At 43.3% G+C, this 22,288-nt stretch overlaps 1 protein-coding gene across 1 annotated transcript; it reads left to right on the forward strand.

The window, feature by feature from the left end:
• The first annotated feature begins 1,036 nt into the window (after positions 1-1,036).
• Positions 1,037-18,963, forward strand: LOC121402925 (small integral membrane protein 38-like). Its single transcript, XM_041589822.1, has 3 exons — positions 1,037-1,241; positions 17,368-17,494; positions 18,421-18,963. The coding sequence occupies exon 3, from the start codon at positions 18,649-18,651 to the stop codon at positions 18,778-18,780; it is 132 nt and encodes a 43-aa protein (XP_041445756.1). The 5' UTR covers positions 1,037-1,241; positions 17,368-17,494; positions 18,421-18,648; the 3' UTR covers positions 18,781-18,963.
• Positions 18,964-22,288: the final 3,325 nt, after the last annotated feature.

Genomic DNA, 22,288 nt, shown 5'->3' on the forward strand with positions numbered 1-22,288 from the left:
CTTCAGATCTTTTCGCGACTTCAGGACTTCAAGTTCTGCTCTTTTCGTGGCTTCGGGTCTTTTTGCAGCTTCAGGACTTCAAGTTCGGCTCTTTTCGTGGCTTCAGATCTTTTCGCGGCTTCAGGACTTCACGTTTGGCTCTTTACGTGGCTTCGGGTGTTTTCGTGGCTTCAGGACTTCAAGTTCGGCTCTTTTCGTGGCTTCAGATCTTTTCGCGGCTTCAGGACATTGAGTTTGGCTCTTTTCATGGCTTCGGGTCATTTTGCGGCTTCAGAACTTCAAGTTCAGCTCTTTTTGTGACTTCAGCAGGGCCGGAACTAGGGGTAGGCAGAGTAGGCATGTGCCTAGGGCGCAAAGGTGGAGGGGCGCCAGGCACGTACTTACTTCTACCCCTAGTCCGGTCCCTTCTCTCCTGACCGCCCATCTGTGCGCATACGCGAACGCATGCGTCAATTCACGCATGCGCAGAAGCGTCTCTGCGCTGAAGCGTCTCTGCGCTGAAGCATCTTTTCGTGCATGCGTAGAAGCGCGCAACTAGCCGGCGCAGCAACTGCCTAGGGCGCCTGCCCGGCTTGGCCCGGCTCTGGACTTCAGGCCTTTTCGCGGCTTCGGGACTTCAAGTTCGGCTCGTTTTGTGGCTTCGGATCTCTTCGCGGCTTCGGGACTTCAACTTCGGCTCGTTTTGTGGCTTCGGTCTTTTCGTGGCTTCAGGACTTCGGAGGTTCAGGACTTCTATCCAGGCCCCTCTCGATTCACATTCCAGCCTCTGGTTATTTAGTAATATAGTAATAGTAATAATATAGTAATTACAGGGCTAGACCAGCCTGTAACCAATCAGAGCATTGCAATGTCAACCTCTATAGAAGTTCATTTTCTTCTTTGTCACTTTTTCATAGTGAAGGGGCAATTCGGCTGTTCAAAGCCACCAGCCAGCTCCGCCTTGGTGCCCAAATGGTTAAAACCTCACTGCTCTCGTGTTACATTAAAGGAACAAACCCCTCAGGTATTTGGTTTCCTGCATCTCAGATAATTGGCGGTTTCCCAGTGAAAAGGAAGGGAACAATCAGGGCCCCCGGAGAACGGGGAGATCAATTTATAACACAGAATGAAGGTGTTAAAGCCGCACAATGAGAGATCAAAGTGGCCAACAGAAGGTGCCGGAGGGGAAGCAGATTGTCCTTTACATTTTGCTACGGCGGCCTGTATCTTTGTAACAGCAGATTAACCCCCAAAATGAAAAGGTAACTATTCTCTTTTGTCATTTAATCAAAGCTGCTCCAGCAGGAACCGCACCTGGTCTTCTGCAACATCAGGGAGGGATAGCCATGTAGTTAATGTTTAGCCGCTGGAATTATGGCAGCACCTGTCTTCATTCGGGAAGCCGTGACCCATGGCACGATTTTTCAATTTAGTGGCTATTTATGTCATGAGTGATTGAGTAGAAACCTACACGGGACTAAGTGACTGGACCTGAACCCTACCTGGATCTGTCACCCACACTTAGATCCACAACCCACACCAGCCCCATAACCGCATAACCTGTAACCTGACCCACTACCTGTTACCCACCATGAAACACAAGAGTGACATCATCATAAACACAGAACAGGCACCGTCCAAGGGTGGGCAGAAGTCAGGAAAGCCAGGGATGAGATGCAGAATTCTCTCCAGTAGGCGAATGTCTCCAAGAGGTTTTTTACGGCTGCAGTCACAGGGGCGCTTTTGCAAACCCTTGGGTATAAAGGGTAGAGTTATCAAAAAGCTGTACACAATGATAACATTTCTAAGCAGAGGCTGTTATGTAGCAAATCAAAGTTGGATTTAGGGCTTGGAGATGTACATCATAATGAAACAGTACAGTGATGCACAGTGACCCCAGCATTAACCAGCACAGTGACCCCAGCATTAACCAGCGTAGTGACCAAGCATTAACCAGCGTAGTGAACCCAGCATTAATCAGCACAGCAACCCCAGCATTAACCAGCACAGTGGCCCCAGCATTAACCAGCACAGTGACCCTCAGCACAGTGACCCCCAATTAACCAGCACAGTGACCCAGCATTAATCAGTGTAGTGAACCCAGCATTAAACAGCACAGTGACCCTCAGCACAGTGACCCCCAATTAACCAGCACAGTGACCCAGCATTAATCAGTGTAGTGAACCCAGCATTAAACAGCACAGTGACCCCAGCATTAACCAGCAACATGACCCAGCATTAACCAGCACAGCAACCCCAGCATTAATCAATGTAGTGAACCCAGCATTAACCAGCACAGTGACCCCAGCATTAACCGGAGTAGTGAACCCAGCATTAACCAGCAGAGTAACCCCAGCATTAATCAGCGTAGTGAACCCAGCATTAACCTGCACAGTGACCCCAGCATTAACCAGTACAATGACCACAGCATTTACCAGCACACTGACACCCAGTATTAATCAGCACAGTGACCCCAGCATTAACCAGCACAGTGATCACTAGCATAAACCAGTACAGCAACCCCAGCATTAATCAGCATAGTGACCCCAGCATTGAACAGCGCAGTAACCCCAGCATTAACTAGTACAATGACCACAGCATTAACCAGCACAGTGGCACCTAGCATTAACCCGCATAATGACCCAGCATTGAACAGCACAGTAACTCCAGCATTAACCAGTACAGCAATGCCAGCATTAACCAGAACAGTGACCCTAACATTAACCAGCATAGTGACCCAGCATTAAACAGTATAGTGACCCCCAGCATTATACTGAACAGTGACCCCCAGGGTTTACCAACATAGTGACTCCAGCATTAAGAAGTAGAAGCTACATCTGCCTCTGCATTTATATCTCCCCAGAGCCATCTGCAATAACAGCCATACAATTGAGAGCTAGGGGATGCAGGAGAATCAATTTTATTTAATGTTTACATCCCCTTTAACTTTTTTTTACCATTCACCTTATGTTTAATGCTGGAGAATACAATACCCCTATTTAATTTGCATACCTAAAATAAAGGTCCGGTATATAAAAATGAATAATAATGCAGTTATACACCTTGCCACTGGGCGGCAGTCAAGGATTTATCAATTAAGGGTCTAGAAGACATTGTGATCCTATAGATGTGATAATATAGAGGCACTGTATGATCTCTCTATGTAGATTGTACTTTTTCCAGACATCGGCCTCATGTGTGCCGCCCCCTCTGAACATCAGAGCGGCGGAATTGTACGGCTCATTAGCCCTCTTTACGTAGAAATCCCTGGGAATTTAGGTTGAATTCAATCATAAAAGGGAACAGCTCCATATTCCAAATCTCTACTGTATATTGTATGTTGTTTCCTTTTATTTGTTGACTTTAAAGGGAACCCCATCTTTAAATTTGGTTTGACTGAAGGTGCCTGTAGATATTGCCTGTGTCTCTGTGTGTTGGTCCAAAACCATAATTTCCCCATCAGTTTCTCATTGGGATTTAATTAAGTATTATGAGACCAGGTGGGGCCAAGGTACATGGATACGGTCTGCATCGAGTCCTCATGTGCAACAATGGGTCATCATACAGCATTTATGTCCCAGGCACCTTTACAAAACCAGGTGCATGAAAGGGATAAAACATCATGTGCTTAACTAAAGCTTTCCAGAGACAGTGGCCTAATTAAAGGAGACTAACTAAAGAAGTAGCTAGAAATGTTGTACATTATGTTTTGTGCTCCTGTACCAGCCCAAGGCAACCACAGCCCTTTAGCAGTAAAGATCTGTGTCTCCAAAGATGCCCCAGTAGCTCCCTATCTTCTTTTCTGCTGATTCACTGCCCATGCTCTGTGCTGCTGTCACTTACTGAGCTTAGGGACCCACTCACAATATACAGTACACATAGAATAGAAATGTCACAATATAAGGCTGATTAGTAATTAATACAGATAATTACTACATGGCAGCACAGAAACCAGTGCAATTAGCATCAGAATTTAATAATCAGCAAACCTGTAGCATCATCTTATATTACAGCCAGGGAAGCTCATTTTCTGCTGGATAATTAGTGACGAGCCCTAAGCTTAGCTTCTCAACAGCCAATCAGAGCCCACTGAGCATGTGAGTGTCACAGACACTTTCCAAGATGGTGACCCCCTGTGACAAGTTTGAAGTCCTGGATCATTGCGGCTATTGACAAGCTCAAACTTTAGCCTCGTGCAATGAGTTCACTATATGAAATATTGCATTTTTAACCAAGTTTTTTTAGGTTTTAGTTCTCCTTTAATATGCAAGGAATCCTCCAATAACAATCCAAGCTGGTCTGTGTCAGTCTGGCTTCATGTTCTGTGTTCCTGCAACTAGAGTTGGAACTAGGGATGCATCAAATCCACTATTTTGGATTCAGCAGAACCCCCGAATCCTTCGCGAAAGATTTGGCTGAATACCGAACCAAATCAGAATCCTAATTTGCATATGCAAATCAGGGGTGGGAAGGGAAAAACATTTTTTACTTCCTTGTATTGTGACAAAAAGTCACGTGATTTCCCTCCCTGTCCCTGAATTTGCATATTCAATTTAGGATTCTGATTTGGTTCGGCTGAATCCGAATCCTGCTGAAAAAGACTTAATCCTGCCCGTATCCCGAACAGAATCCTGGATTCGGTGCATCAACCCAGATTGAAATATGAAATATGATTCCATTGTCATCATGTACCAAAAATAATTGAATAATTAATTAATAGTGCTGCTCCAGCAGAATTCTGCACTGAAATCCATTTCTCAAAAGAGCAAACAGATTTTTTTTATATTCAATTTTGAAATCTGACATGGGGCTAGACATTTTGTCAATTTCCCAGCTGCCCTGGGTCATGCGACTTGTGCCTGCACTTTAGGAGAGAAATGCTTTCTGGCAGGCTGCTGTTTTTCCTTCTCAATGTAACTGAATGTGTCTCAGAGGGACCTGGATTTTACTATTGAGTGTTGTTCTTAGATCTACCAGGCAGCTGTTATCTTGTGTTAGGGAGCTGCTATCTGGTTACCTTCCCATTGTTCTTTTGTTTGGCTGCTGGGGGGGAAAAGGGAGGGGAGTGATATCACTCCAACTTGTAGTACAGCAGTAAAGAGTGATTGAAGTTTATCAGAGCACAAGTCACATGACTTGGGGCAGCTGGGAAATTGACAATATGTCTAGCCCCATGTCAGATTTTAAAATTGAATATAAAAAAATCTGTTTGCTCTTTTGAGAAATGGATTTCAGTGCGGAATTCTGCTGGTGCAGCACTATTAACTGATTCATTTTGAAAAAATGTTTTTTCCCATGACAGTATCCCTTTAAGGTTTTGCTTGACAGCATTCGTATTGGTTATTCTTTTGAATTTGACTTTCTGGTCCTCTGCTGTAGAAAGTTGTCGGGTGCAGTGGGACAGTTGTGTGGAGGGTTTACAAGATCTGAAAAATCATGGGCAAAAACGATTTGTTCGTGTTTTCTCAAGGTGTGGAAAGGGTGTCATTGGTGCATCCAAAAAAATTGTTGTGGGGAGGGAGGGGGTTTATTGCTGTGCCCCTTTCCTTGCCTAATATTTTGATAGCTAGGGTTCATTAAGCACCGGCAAACCAAAGACATAAAGGTGATATTTGCACAGCGCTACCCTCAATCCTCAAGTGCAAATATGGATCCTGTATTCTCTGGCATGGAATGAAAATGCTTCTTCATAACGGCCTCTTTTTCACCCAAGGGCAAATATCTTGGTCTTTCCTTAAAGGTACAGTCTTTCTTCCTCTTTGCGCAGCATTTGTAAGGCCCCGTCTAGAATTTGATGCGCAGCTACGGGTTCCAGTACTGAAACGAGATATTACTGAATTAGAGAGAGAGGCGACTAAGTTGGTATCAAGGTTGGACTGGGCTGGCAGGACACCAGGTAAACCCCTGCTGGGCAAAATCCATTCCCACCTGCTGACACTCTGCGCTCCCTGATATCTCCCCATCCAGACCCATAGAAGAAAAGCCAAAGGTTGTGGGTGGCTGGCTAGGGGGGTGGGTGGCTGGCTAGGGGGGCCCCAAAGTTGGGGGAGGGGTTGGTGGACTGGAGCTGGTGTGTGAGGACCTCCCAACATTTTGGAAATAAAAAGAGGGACAAAAAAATTGCAGCGTGTAGCGTGGCAATTTTTTGACCACACCCATTTTTGTGGCCACACTCCCTAATTACCATGTTAATTTTACAAAATGTGGCAGGTTATGAAAGTTTGAACATATTTCTGTGGTTTTTTTTTCCAGTTATTTCAGTTTTGCTAATGAAGGTGAATTGCCCTTTAAGCTGTGAGTCCAACTTCTCCCAAGAGATCTGTTATCTTATATTGTTACAATTACTTATTTGCTCATCTCAAAATTGTTATAAAAGTGTCTTATTTGCAGCTGTGGCTGTTCTGGGCTCTCTGCCAAAAGCCAATTAAGTTAGAAACTTTGTATCTTTTTCTGCCTATTCAGTGCAGAGAAAAACAGGACTTTCCAGTACAAATGAGGGACTGCAGGTTGAGCTGTCAAAAGAGGGACTGTCCCCAGGCCCGGATTTGCGGCAAGGCCGCATAGGCCCGGGCCTAGGGCGGCAAAAAAATAGGGGCGGCATGCCGCCCAGCCGCATTATGGGGACGCGTGCGTCCCCATTCATTTACAGCAGCTGCGCCAGCGTTTTTTCGCCGGCGCGCTGGGAAGGTGAGGTGAGGTGGGCACTAGGACCGCCTAGGGCCTAGGGGCGCGCCTCAGTGAAATCCGGCGCTGACTGTCCCTCTAAAAACGGGACAGTTGGGAGGTATGTAATGTGGCAGCCATGGTGCACCTGGACCCAGGGCCCGATTAAGATTGTGGTGCCCGTGCAAGCACAGACACCAGAGTGCTGGGAGCTGCACGTCCCCAGTGCTTCTCATAAGCGGGAAGGCAGGGTGCCGCCCCTAATAGTTGACCCTAGACTTGGGTCTTTATGGCCTTGCCACAAATCCGGGCCTGCCTTGACCCCCCACCCCAAGTCCCACACTCAAGGGTATCGAAAATCACTATATGAATAGTGTTGCCACCCGGCTGGTATTTTAACGGCCTAGCCGGTAGGACATCTGCCAAGGCCGGGGCCAGTATAACAAATTTACCAGAAATGTAGTTGCCGGTAAATTTGTAATACCTTTAAAAAAAAGCCCTTGGCCAGCCCCCAATTCGCTCAGAACTTACCTTTTTTTCAGCCTTCTCGCCATTGCGAGATGTTGCTCCGCCCCTTTTGTGGCTTGGTACATGGCTCCACCCCATTTTGTTCCTGCGCCCCACTGGCCGGTAAAATTTTTCAGAAAAGGTGGCAACCCTATGTATGAAGCAAGGCTGGACAAGTTGGGGTCGTTTACACAATTTTACGTTTTTTGTACAATTTTTGTACAGGTATAGGATCTATTATCTGTAATGCTCAGGACCTAGGTTTTTCCCAGATAAAGAATGTTTCTATATTTTGGATCTTCATACTTTAAGTCTACCAAAAAAAATCATTTAAATATTAAATAAATTAATAGGATTGATTATATCTCAGTTGGGATCAAGTACAAGGTAATGTTTTATTATTACAGAGAAAAGGGAAAACATTTTTAAAAGTGTGAAATATTTGCTTAAAGGGGTTTTTCATCTTTAAGTGAACTTTTAGTATAATGTAGATCAGTGATCCCCAACCAGTAGCTCATGAGCCACATGTTGCTCCCCAACCCCTTGGATGTTGCTCTCAGTGGAGCAGGAGCTTATTTTTGAATTCCAGGCTTGGAGGCAAGTTTTGGTTGTATAAAAACCAGGTGTTCTGCCAAATAGAGTCTCCTGTAGGCTGCCAGTCCATATAGGGGCTACCAAACAGCCAGGGACTGTGTTGCTCTCCAACTCTTTTTTACACTCAAATGTGGCTCACGAGTAAAAAAAGTTGGGGACCCCTGATGTAGAGAGTGATATTCGAAGACAATTTACAATTGGTTTTCATTTTTTATTATTTGTGTTTTTTGAGTTATTTAGCTTTATATTCAGCAGCTCTCCAGTTTGCAATTTCAGCCATCTGGTTGCTAGGGTCCAAATTACACTAGTAACCATACGCTGATTTGAATAAGAGACTGGAATATGATTAGGAGAGCATTGTTTTTTAGATGGGGTCACCCCCCCCATTAGAAAGTTGGAAATAGTCAGAATAATTAAAAAAAACTATAAAAAAAAGAATAATCAAGACCCATTGAAAAGTTGTTTAGTATTGACCATTCTATATCATAATAAAAGTTAACTTAAAGCTGAACCACCCTTTAATATGGAGTCTATGGGAAATGGCCTCCCTGTAATTTTAAGCAGTCTGGATAATGGGATTCTGGATAAAGGATCCCATGCCGTTACTGGCAGATACATTCGATCGCTTCAAGAAGGGGTTGCATGGCTTTTTAGTGAAGAAATACTGGGTTACTGAAATTAACCCTTAGTACCAGTTGATCCAGTAACTGAGCTGATTGCTTCTCGGAGTCTGGAAGGAGGTCTTACCCCATCCAGTGTTGGACTGGGCTGGCGGGACACCGGGATAAAACTTGGTACGCCCCGGACCAGCCCAGACCTGTTCCCCCCACTGCCCTATAAAGAAATAATCCTGCGCGGCTCGACCTTGCATGCGCGTGCAGTGTCCCATGCATGCAGCATGCAGAGTCCGCGCATGTAGCGTGGTGCACGCACCAGCCCTGGGAGTCGGAGGTCTGAAGGGGGTCCCTGGGCACTGCCAGGAGGGCCCTTCCTTTGCAGCCCCGTTGGGGCCCCCAAGGCTCCAGTCCGACCCTGACCCCGGCTGAGGCAAATTGGAGAGACTTCAGATGGGGAATTTGTCCTCCTCTGGATCAACTGGCAGTTTGACTTGATGTTTCTTTCATCAACCTAAGTTGCAATGTTACCGAGATTCTACATCATTCGCCTCTGCACCAGTGGAGCTAACAATCTAGAGGCCATATCACATTCACACACATGTTCTGATCAATATTATTAAGACCCGCCTGTATGTTTTGGAAGGAAACTGCAGTTCCCAGGCGGACACGGGGAGAACATACAAACGAAGATCTGTCTCAAGCAGTATCTGTGCCCGAGGCAGCGCCACTTGGGTAAGCGCCAACCTTAGATTGTAAACTCCGCTGGGCGACTGATGTGAATAATGTATAAAAGCGTCGCTGCTCTATAAATAAAGGATAATTAGTTATTTTCATTTTGGGGAGCTGGGTAAACCCCCACAGGCTCATCTTGCTGCATTGAAGGGTTAACCGGCTGCAGGGAAGTCTCTCCCCGTGACATTAATTGTGTTTGCCAAATATTAAAGAGGAAATGTAAGATAAAGAGTGATGCACAATGCAATGTTTGCTCGCATTCCTCCATTAACTCTGTGTAGTTATACGTCGCTGCAAACACCCGGGGGAAGCCATCTGTTGATCAGTGAGAATTCAACTTTATTACGACTCATCCAAGCCTGAAGTCCTCCTCATTCACTCGCTGCTGTCGCTTCATTCTTAAGCCATGGCTGCCACTTTCAACTCAATTCATTAAAAACACACACACAGTTTCATTACTGCTGCCAATAAAGAGAGAAAGCTCAGCAAGAAACCCCCAGTGCACTGTGCCAGATGGCTGCTGTAAAGCTACCAGAATTAATAGTGTATAAACCATACTTTATATGGTTAGAGACCTCCTCAGTGACTTCTAATATCCTTATCATTTGCAGTAGGGGGTACATTATCCCTTATAATACATGAGTGATACTCCGAGTTCCCTGTATAACTCAGCCTGCAGCCTTGTGCCTTTATATGGTCACAGAACAACCCCTCAGTGACTTCTAATATCCTTATCATTTACAGTAGGGGGTACATTATCCCTTATAATACATGAGTGACACTCAGAGTTCCCTGTATAACTCAGCCTGCAGCCTTGTGCCTTTATATGGTCACAGAACAACCCCTCAGTGACTTCTAATATCCTTATCATTTACAGTAGGGGGTACATTATCCCTTATAATACATGAGTGACACTCAGAGTTCCCTGTATAACTCAGCCTGCAGCCTTGTGTCTTTATATGGTCACAGAACAACCCCTCAGTGACTTCTAATATCCTTATCATTTACAGTAGGGGGTACATTATCCCTTATAATACATGAGTGATACTCAGAGTTCCCTGTATAACTCAGCCTGCAGCCTTGTACCTTTATATGGTCACCAAACCCCTCAGTGACTTCTAATATCCTTATCATTTACAGTAGGGGGTACATTATCCCTTATAATACATGAGTGATACTCAGAGATTCCTGTATAACTCAGCCTGCAGCCTTGTGCCTTTATATGGTCACAGAAAAACCCCTCAGTGACTGCGAAATATCCTTATCATTTATAGTAGGGGGTACATTATCCCTTATAATACACAAGTGATACTCAGAGTTCCCTGTATAACTCAGCCTGCAGCCTTGTGCCTTTATATGGTCACAGAACCCCTCAGTGACTTCTAATATCCTTATCAATTATAGTAGGGGGTACATTATCCCTTATAATACATGAGTGATACTCAGAGTTCCCTGATTAACTCAGCCTGTAGCCTTGTGCCTTTATATGGTCACAGAACAACCCCTCAGTGACTTCTAACATCCTTATCATTTACAGTAGGGGGTACACTATCCCTTATAATACATGAGTGATACTCAGAGTTCCCTGTATAACTCAGCCTGCAGCCTTGTGCCTTTATATGGTCACAGAACAACCCCTCAGTGACTTCTAATATCCTTATCAATTACAGTAGGGGGTACATTATCCCTTATAATACATGAGTGATACTCAGAGTTCCCTGTATAACTCAGCCTGCAGCCTTGTGCCTTTATATGGTCACAGAACAACCCCTCAGTGACTTCTAATATCCTTATCAATTATAGTAGGGGTACATTATCCCTTATAATACATGAGTGATATTCAGTTCAGTATAACGCTGAGACAATATTGTTCCTTTTTTTTGCTAAAATAAAAATACACAGCCACTGTTCATGTTAGACGTCTCCTTGCAATGTCCCAGTACATGTGAGAAGAAATAAAGGAAGGTGTTGGCCAGGTTCTACTGATTGCTATGGAGTTGTGTACAGTATATGGGAAGCTGCTGATGTATGTGGAACACTCTGTCAGTGCACATGGCTGAGAGCTGTTTGTACATAAGGAGAAGCATGCAGTAAAATGCAAATCCTATTGTTAATGGAAAGACAAGACAGTCATCATTTTCCTTCACTTTATAGCACTGACGTTATTGAGCACATTACATGTTTCCCATCAGTCACTGACCCAGTGGAGCTTACAGTCTAATGGCCCTATCTCATTCACACAAAAACACTCGGCACAGTTTTAACAGGAGTAAATTAACCTGATTGTATGTTTTTGTAGTGTTGGAGGAACCTTTTGGTGGGGACCAAAAATTATTCCCTTCTGGGTCTACTATCCTTAAGCCCCATAAGTAATGAGACATTTCTTCTGGTTTTGGGGTTATAAAGTTAATTCTGCAACATGATTTGGGTCCCCAGAGATACACAAAGAGGTTAAGAACCATGGAATGGCAGGTTATCTGAAATGCTGAGTTTTCCAAAAAGGGGTCTATAATGTAAAGCCAGTTAGGGTGAGATTTGGGAAGAATGGGTATTTGGTCTCCTAGATACACCTGGAAGTCCATTAGGATGAGATTTGTGATGAATATTTGCTGCTTTAGATATTTTGAAAAACTATGGCTTAATGGCTGCTCTTCCCCCTATATCCATACTCATGAAATTTCATGACCTAACAAAGGGTCCTGGCCAAAGGTTGGACCTTCACTGGAGACCCTGGACAAAGATGGGACCTTCAAGAAGGACTCAAACTGAATACATCAGACAACTCCTAAAAACATGTACTCTGCACTGAATTATACTATAAATAAAGTGAAGGGGGACATACCTAATCCAAACCTGACTTAGAGGCACAGGGTTCAGCCCAAACCTGCCCAAACGCACAGTTACCATGGATATTGGGACGGACCGCTCATCACTTGAAGGGAAATGGTACTGCAGTATTATGGGGAGAATTATGGGTTCCCAGATATTAGGTCCCATACCTGTATATATTTATATTAATGTTTTGTCAAAGAATAGAACCAGCTCCGATTAAAACAATTACCGGCTGTGACCCGGCCTTTGCTTTGTTGATGCCTCATGCCAAAGATATGAATAGTGTTTCCTTTTATCTAATTATATATATGAAACTGGTGTGTAGCTCCAATGCCTGGGAGCACAGAGGGCAAGTCTCTCCCTAAACACACAGATTATCATACACAAAGACTCACATTAGATGGAACCTTCAGGTTCAAGATGCCACCCTCTCCCTTTAAAGCCTTTTGGCTGTAGGGATTGGGACAAAGGGACCTTCCAACCCCTGCAGGGAAGAAGGTCTGAAATGGATCTCCATAAGCCTTGCAGCAAAGGGAGATCCAAAGACCTTTGCCCTTCATGGCCTGAGGGTCAGGGATTTTTGTTGGCTCTTCCTTTTTTAAGGAGGGATATTTTCAGGCACCTTTTCGATTTTTTCACTTTGTGCTTCGAGTGTTTTGTTTTGAAGCAAAGTAAACTTTATATAAATCCAGGACTATATGAAAGGGTCAACGAACTGATCAGAGTGTTGGCTTTCGTACATAGGTGATAAACTAAACAGGTGCAGTTGGCAGTAGCAACCAATCAGGTGTAAAGATGGGCTAATAAATTTGCCTGGCACGAATTCGCAGCGAATTTCCGCGTTTTCGCAATTGAAAATTCGCCCGTGTCAATTTCCAATTTTCATGATTTTTTGTGAAAATGTCAGATTTTCACGATTTTTTAGTGAAAACCTTCAAATTTAAAGATTTTTTAGTGAAATCCTTCAAATTTCAAGATTTTTTAGTGAAAACCTTCAAATTTCACGATTTTTTTTAGTGAAAACGTCCGAATTTCAGGATTTTCCGTGAACTTTTCGTAGTTTTGCGAATTTTGCAGGAAATTCGGGAATTTTTCGGCTAAGCAAAACCGGAAGAAATTCGTCCATCACTAATCAGGTGTTTGCAGTCATTTTTTTGATTGGCAGTAGACTGTTTAAAAACAAGATGCTGATTGGTTCCTACTTTACTGGAAGTGCCATGGTGCTGACCTGTGCAGTATGGGAGGGAAGTGTCCTGGTTAGTCCATATGTATTGTAGATATTTCTTGGTTTCCTAGTTTCTAAAACAGCAGGGAGCCCATAGAGACTTACCCTCTGTGCTCCAGGCTCTTCCTGGAATAGCTGGTGGAAGGTGGGCCTGAGGAAAGGTTGGCCTTGGAACTGAATGAGTATCCCTTAGGTGACCCCTTACTTTAGAGATGTTGGAGGGACATTAACAGCATGAGTGAAGATTGTGATAGACTATATAGCCTTTCATAAAGTCTTTTCAGTTGGGGGTTGCTTTGAGAAATATTTCCTGTAGTTACATGACTTTCCACTGGTTCTGGTCAAGGCAGAGGTTCCCAAACATTCAGGGCCAGAAGTAGTGGTAGACAGGTTAAATGCATGCCCAGGGAACAAATAACAAGGTTACAGATATATAGAAACATTGGGGTAACAGTCACCCTGCTATAGTTCCAGGGGTACCCAGGTCACAAATAAACACTCACCCCAAATCTCACCCTAACTGGCCTTCAGACTGGGCCCCCTTAGCTCATAACAAGGTTACAGATATATAGAAACATTGGGGTAACAGTCACCCTGCTATAGTTCCAGGGGTACCCAGGGCACAAATAAGCACTCACCCCAAATCTCCTCCTAACTGACCTTCAGACTGGGCCCCCTTAGCTCATAACAAGGTTACAGATATATAGAAACATTGGGGTAACAGTCACCCTGCTATAGTTCCAGGGGTACCCAGGGCACAAATAAACACTCACCCCAAATCTCCCCCTAACTGACCTTCAGGCTGGGCCCCCTTAGCTCATAACAAGTTTATAGATATATAGAAACATTGGGGTAACAGTCACCCTGATATTGTTCCAGGGGTACCCAGGACACAAATAGTTCATGTAGAACCATTGCTAGAGAATGACACATACCCAAATAAAACAAGTACATTTGGTGACAGTGCTGGAGACCTCAGATACAAAGGAATCTCTTCAGCTGAGTTGAGGCCCAAGGGCACATGTCATTAATCCTATTAGAATGCTTCCGGATTATGACTTCCAAAACTTCCCATCCATGTCCATCACAACAAAGGATCTGGGAAGAGGTTCCTGAACTTTGACTGGTTAAACCCTGACCAGATGAGTCACATGACTCATGACCTAGGTTCTTCCTAAGATTAATATTTTGTAGCTTGCACGGTTAAGACCAATAATAAAAATGCTAATGACCATAACATATCAGTGGGGGTTTTGGGTAAAGAGTTATGTGGAATGGAGCCTCATTCTTACACAGGTCCTTTTGTCAAAAATGTCCTATGGCAACAATGCATATTGAAGTATTGTGTATCAGTATTGAGTAGCTGCTGTTGAACTATAGTACCAAGGCAGTGACATCATGGAGAACGATTGGGCAGATGTTTGTGCAGGTTTCAGATAGTTTGAGGTGCTATTGAACCAGATAACCCAAAGAAAAAAATTTTCTTCCAACAGCGCAACCTGCTGGTCATTTTCCCACCAGTCTGACCACTAAGTAGTCAAGGAAGTTGTCAGGAGAAAGAAAGAGGCTGCTCTGATGTTCTTCTTGTTCTTCTGTTTAGGAATAAAACTAGAAACCTTTTTCAAATCTTTCCTAAGCAGAAGAACATCAGAGCAGCCTCTTTCTTTCTCCTGACAACTTCCTTGACTACTTGGTGGTCAGACTGGTGGGAAAATGACCAGCAGGTGGCGCTGTTGTAACAAAATTCATTCATATTAACAGTACATGTATCCCTTAATATCTTGGAATAAAAATTAAATAAATAATGACTGTAAATTGCAAAAGATCTTAGAATAGCACTCTCATCAATTTTACATTCATTTATTTTAAAGGTTTACTTATCCTTTAAAAGTACATGGCCTGTAAATGTATCATTTTTGGGCTGTGAAGCTGGATTCTAATTTGGGGGTCCATGGGGACAAAAGTTTGCAGTTCACACCCCCTTGGAAAGGTGGAAATCCATAAAATATCATGTTTCTCTCTTTAAATGAAAGCCATGGTAGAAATTCCTTTTCATGTTCCCGTTCCCTGAGCCTTGTTCTAATCCATTCTCATTGGGAGCATCGCTCAGGCGAAGGAGCTGACAGCAAGCTGTCATTTGTGACTTTGTTTTAGCATTACATTGAGCCTCGCTTCTTTGTTTCACTGGGCGACGCAGGCCGTGCAGCTGTTGAGAGTCTCCCAGTGGCCTGTGATCTTTCAGCTGTGAAAATCCAAACTGAACAGGGCTGGGGCCGCCACTGCCAGAATCAGTTTTCTCTCGCAGTAAAGGTTAATCATGTGGTTTGGGCCTGCCAGCGTAATGTGCCACCTCCAGATTGTACACCCTGCCCTCCTTCCAGCCCACGCTTTGCTGCGCCACGGAAACCACGTGTTAAAACCACAATCGGTGACCTGACTCAGCTAGCAGGGAGTTAGTATTCCCGGAATCCTGGAAATTCATTTCTGAAAAATTGCAGACACTGCTTTAAATAAACAGGATTTGATTTTTTCCCTGGAAAGATTGTTCCAGCACAATTAAAGGGTCACTAAAGGCTCTTCCTGCTGGAAAGGGCTTAGTACAGGGATATACGCATAGGCGCAGGAAGGATGAGTAAAGATATTTTATATACAGATTCCTTCATAGTATCCCTGGACCGGTTTCATGTTTCATATATAATTTCCCCAGAACACAAGGCAGGATAAATACAGTGCCAATCCCATATATAATACCCCAGAACACATAACCATATAAATACTGTGTCAATTCCATATATAATACCCCAGAACACATAACCATATAAATACTGTGTCAATTCCATATATAATACCCCAGAACACATGGCAGAATAAATACAGTGCCAATCCCATAAATAATGTGCCCAGAACACATAGCCATATAAATACTGTGTCAATTCCATATAAATTGCCCCAGAACACATGGCAGGATAAATACAGTGGAAATTTCATATATAATTTCCCCAGAACACATGGCAGGATAAATACAGTGGCAATTCCATATATAATACCCCAGAGCACATGGCAGGATAAATACAGTGCCAATTCCATATATAATGCCCCAGAACACATGGCAGGATAAATACAGTGCCAATTCCATATATAATACCCCAGAACACATGGCAGGATAAATACAGAGCCAATTCCATATATAATACCCCAGAACACATGGCAGGATAAATACAGTGCCAATTCCATATATAATTTCCCCAGAGCACATGGCAGGATAAATACAGGGCCAATTTCATATATCATTTTCCCAGAACACATGGTAGGTTAAATACAGTGGCAATTAGATATATAATACCCCAGAACACAGAATATAAATACTGAGTCAATTCCATATATAACTACCCCAGAACACATAGTGGTGTAAATATAGTGCCAGTTCTATAAATAATGCCCCCAGAACACATAGTAGTATAAATATTGTGGCAATTCCATATATAATGCCCCCAGGACACATAATAGTATAACTATTGTGCCAAACTCCCCACCACTACCTCCTGCTCACCGGCATACCTTGTACCTCATCCCTCCTCCTGAAAACTTGTGGCCATACCACAATGATCAGGGGGTGATCAAGGGGTGGTCTTTGGACAGCAGGGTCCATGAGGGCAAGGGCCCACCACGATTTCTCCCAGTGCCCTGCCAGCCCAGTCTGACCCTCCCTGCCCAAGGGCAGTAGGTAAGTTCTGGTTTCTGTTGTGGCCTGAGCCTGCCAGCACTCCCATATGGGGCTTTATGATGTGCAAGTTAGAAGCCGGGTAGAGGACTGGAGAGAGGATGGCTATGTGCCTCCCCTGCTCCTCATCAATATAGCACTGTATCATGGGCCAAGACTGAATTTTCTATATAGGCACCCAAGGTTTATATCCAGGTCAGCATCTTAAGGCTAGGGCCGCACAGGGGCCGAAATCAGCTAGCTCTCTCTTCTCAACACTTCTGAATACAAAAGAGAGAGAGAGGAGCCTATAAGCCGCAGTAGGGTTCAAATCAGACAGCATATTTCAGCTATCTGATTTGGCCCCCTGTGTGGCCCCAGCCTTAGGGGGATGTGGTCCTCAAGTGCCTATATAGGAATGGAAAGGATTACATTCACCTTCAAAATCTTTCAGGGTGACCTACCTTGCCATATTCACGTGCCGTAGTGACTGTTTGTTCCCGTTGTTTGTTGATTAGATTTCCTTATCATTGGGCCGAGAGGAGGTGCTGCTACTGGAATGACTTTCATCTTTCGGAACATTTCTAAACTATTCTGTTGGACAACTCCCGTATGGAAGGCGCTCACTTGTCCCAAGAAATATCTGTAAGTAAGACTTATTTTAATTATGGTCATTTGAATTCCAGTTGATTGTTAGAGAATTTATTAAATGATTAATCATGAAACCAGGGGCCGATTCAGCTTTGCCTGATTAGAAGAACCCTTGTGTAACCTTATGAAGCAGAAATAGATGTTTGGGCAGAAATCACAGGTTTAAATCCCATTTCGGATGGTATATGCGTACAAGGTTTCTTGTTTTTTTAATGAATGCTTGGGACCTGGAATTTTCTGGATAAGGGATCTTTGCCATTGTCAGTCAGAAAGAGGGTATTTGGGCTTTCCCAACAACCAACCCATGTGCTGGAGGAAATATGGGTCCCATGACCTCCAACCCATATATTCTGGGACTCTCCCAGCTTTCAAACCATTTGGGACAAAGTGGTCCTCGTCAAAGTGGTATCCTCATCTTCTTCATAGGCAAACCCCAAGACATGGTTACTGACTTCATGGATATAAGATGGCCACTGGGAGAGACCAGAGACAAACAGCTGAAACTACTTCAAGTTTGGTCATCTGGAGTTAAATAATTACTAGTGCACATATAATATCCCTGCATGATGGCGAACAAAACAGCCTCAACAAAGAGAGAAGTGAGGAGGATATACAGTATAATGGTGATTTAACTATCTACCTCACAAGGACCAAACATGGAGTAGGTTCCATGTAATACATAATATTTATCTTATGCATAGGTCTTCAGGCTTTTCAACGGTATGGGTCCATGATCATTGAAATTGTCTACATCCATCTTATTGCTAGATGCCCTCTTCTTTTATTTCCTAGAATGAGCCCAAATGACTATGATGAGTAGGGTCCCATGTGGTCTTCATCCAGCTTTGACTGCAACTGCATTTGAAATGGTCAAAATAATGATCAGCCAATTGCTTTCTTTACATATTCCTTTTCTACAGCTCACAACAAAATACATTGCCCTTGTCCAAACATCTGGAGGCTGCGCATCTTCTCCAATGGATCACAATGAATCTGTGATAGTTTTGATTGGGGGACGAATGATTTAACTGCCTACAAACCTACTTCTCGGAATCAGCAAAGAGATTCTTTTGGAATACATTACTGACTGTCTGATATAACCTTGGATTGTTAAAGGTTACATCTACTATCATTTTGTTTATGTAAATATGGAGTCCGGCATTTTGATGATCTTACTTGTAATCATTATCCTGTCAAGGTTCATTTTATGGTCATGCCTTAGTTCCTACATTGATTATAAACTTTCCAAAAGATTTCCTGATGCAATGAAGAATGACTAAATGGTTTGATGAAGAACTGGACAATGGGCACATATATATATATGTATAACTTCAGTTTACTGTTTTATGGAAGTTAAGGCAATCTTATGTGGGTCAGTATATCCAACCAGTCAGCAATGGCCTTAACATAAACAAGATGTTGTCTGACATGGTCATATGATATTAAACTCTTCATTCATCCAACAGCCTAAAATAGTTGTTCTATTGTCCCTCCTGTTTCTCTATCTGTCATTGCTCTATACAACAAGAAGAAGAACCAGCCAGATTGGATTGCTTTTCATGACAGAGCATCTGTAGGAGAATTGGTGCTTGTGATGGAATAGAAAGTCATCCAGAAGAATGACTAGATATCTCAAGTGACTCATCAACATGGCTGTCATCTAGTAGATCCAGCAAGACTCAATCACATGAATTGCATTACTGATACTAGCATGTACAGTATGTCCATAGACAATGATTTTGGGTGTAAGGCTCTGCTGGGATTTTGCTGCTACCACATCAGTAGATTAACCAACAAGTTTATTCATCATGATCCCTTTACCTGGCTTTCCCATCACATCCCAACAGTCTTATTGTTCATGTAAGGTCAGCTAATCAGAGCCAGGTGGGCCCTATTTAAATCATTGTTCTACCACATCATTTTATGGTCTGAGCATTAGGTTGAGCACTGTGATTTTCCCCTACTTTGCTCCTGCCTCACTCCTTTCTCTAAGCCCTTTCAACCTTGCTTCGACCTTAAGGTGGCCATACATGGGCAGATTAAAGCTGCCGATATTGGTCCTTTAGACTGATTCTGCAGCTTATCTGCCAGTGTATAGGGGCTTCTGATGGGTCTCCCCAATCGATATCTGGCCAAGATCGGGAGATTTGATTTTTCTGGCGATCAAGGGCCACATTGGCTAGTTGATTCAGTCCTCATCAGCACCCATTCTCTTAGTTGAAATGTGTTCTTTCGGTCTAACCCGATTTCACCCTACCGTTGGTGGGTCATCGGGACCTCTCCAAATGAGTGGATCTTATCTTGAATGGCCACCTTTAGTCATGTCTCTACATCCTGCTTCTGTTTCTGATTTTCTGCTTCACCCCTTGCAGAGTTCCTATTTGGTCTAGATAACTGCCTGTTGCTTGAAGGGCTCTTTACCTCCCCTTGGGATTCTGATTAGCAGTTAGCAGAACTTTCTAGTAAATTCATTTACTGGACAGTTGTGTTGCCTACAAAGCTGAACCCAGAATGTCCCAGGGAAAGAGCAAATTCTCATTCGTGCAGGAACCTCACACCATAGGCAGCAACCTACTTCATTTTGAAAGTCTACTTCAATATGGGAAAGACACCAAGTGTGGGGGTAGCCTGAAGGCTTTTGTTTGTAATAATTCTTTACTTATAATATATGTACAATTGAGTCACGGAAATCCTCATGCCCTGAGTCATTGACTCTGCAAACAAAAAAACCTGCTCTCCGTTCCTTCTACTTCTTCTTCTTTTTAACTTAAAATTCAGTGAGAACATATTTATAGATGTATGTTAATATATTGTGGCATGATGAAAGCTATAATAAACTCTAGGTTGCAGACAGTAATGTAATTAAATAATTCTAGGGAGGGAATTTTGCCTTGGAGCCTTCATTTCTCGTGCCTTCATTTTGATCACATGTAGCCCTCAGCTTGATGACATGAATAACTCAGTAGCTAAATAAGGAGTAGAATTAAAGTAGAAGTCGAGTGGATAATAATACAATCGGCACATTTACTATGGGTCGAATATCGAGGGTTAATTAACCCTCGATATTCGACCATCGAAGTTAAATCCTTCTACTTCAAATATCGAAGTCGAAGGATTTACCGCAATTCGTTCGATGGAACGAGCGAAGGAAAAATCGTTCGATGGAACGATTAAATCCTTCAAATCAAACGATTCGAAGGATTTTAATTCATCGATCGAGCGATTTTCCTTCAATCCCAAATTGCTAGGAAAGCCTATGGGGACCTTCCCCATAGGCTAACATTGTACCTCGGTAGGTTTTAGGTGGCGAAGTAGGTTATCGAAGTTTTTTTTAAAGAGACAGTACTTCGACTATCGAATGGTCAAATAGTCAAACGATTTTTAGTTCGAATCGTTCGATTCGAAGTTGAAGTCGTAGTCGAGGGTCGAAGTAGCCAAAAAAAACCTTCGAAATTCAAAGTATTTTTTATTCTATTCCTTCACTTGAGCTTTGTAAATGTGCCCCTAAAAGTGAAAGAAGAGAAGAAGTCGAAGAAGAAGAAATAGAAGTCGATGTAGAATAAGATGTAGAAGACAAAGTAGAAGTAGGATAAGAAGTAGAAGATGACAATAACATAGAAGAAGTAGAAGACAATAACATAGAAGAAGAGTGTGTAGAAGAAACTCCCCAGCTGCTGCCACACAGTTGTTTACCAATTCTTTCACCAACTGAATGTCCATTCTGGTTTATATAAAAGATAAGGGGTGACCTTACAGACGTTGGCTGTCACGTTCGGCACCCTATATCCAGAACCCAAGCTAAGCTCCCTGGTCTCGAATCGGATGCCGCCAGGTCTTAATTGAGAGAGGAGCAAAGCTAACGGTTCTGGACGAGCAAAGGGGCATGATCGTCTTACCAGGATACTGGAAGGAAAAACACCACCAGGGACAGGCAGGCCGGGCCACCACAAACAGAGAATCGTCAGACAGGCCAGAATCGGATTGGAGAGCATAGAATAGTCGGAGAACAGGCAAAGGATCAGGATTGGAGAGATCAGAGTAGTCACAGACAGGCAGGGTCAGGATTGGAGAAGTCAGAGTAGTAAAGCAGGCAGGCAAGGGTCAATACACAAAGGATCAATCGTATTCACTAAGAATAACACACCCAGGAACACGGCTAATTGAACCTAACAATGGGCAGTGAGAAATTCAAAAAGGTCCCTTTAAATAGTTTAAATTTCTAAGGGAGCGTGCAGCCGCGCGTGCCATAAAGGAACCGGCACTGCAAGAGAGAGGACGCATGCGGCGGGCATCCCCGTCGATGGCATGGCTGGCGCCTCCGCATGCAAGGGGAAACACTGCTAGACCACCAGAGTAAGTGGAGGACATTACATTGGCTTCCATCTCATTCACTGTTGGTCTATCTATTGACCCCTTCTCTGAACAATATCTGATTATGGCTCATTAAGATATTGATCTGGCAAGATATAAAATGTAGGCCAGGGACCAAGCTGGGCTGTGGAAGCAGTCTGTTGGCAACAGGTCTACACATACCTCCATGTTCATAGGTCCAAGTGTTCAGTTTGGACCACCACTTAGCTAGACAGGTAGACTATTTACATGTAGACCCAGCTTAACAGGGACGTAAACTGCAAATACCATGAATTCAATGCAACAAAAATCAGTTGCCCTCTAGCCAAGACTCCACACCCCACTTCTTCTTCCATGCAGATCTGTTAATTGTACATCATGCAAGGCATTGTGGGAAGTGATGTCTTGAGTTGAGTTTAGCTAATCACTACTACTCGG

The sequence above is a fragment of the Xenopus laevis genome, chromosome 4L (assembly GCF_017654675.1).
Source record: "Xenopus laevis strain J_2021 chromosome 4L, Xenopus_laevis_v10.1, whole genome shotgun sequence".
NCBI classification, from domain to species: Eukaryota; Metazoa; Chordata; class Amphibia; order Anura; family Pipidae; genus Xenopus; species Xenopus laevis.

Bases quoted from the DNA above. Each gene is read 5' to 3' on its own strand.
- LOC121402925 (XM_041589822.1), top strand. From the start codon at position 18,649: ATGGAGTCCGGCATTTTGATGATCTTACTTGTAATCATTATCCTGTCA.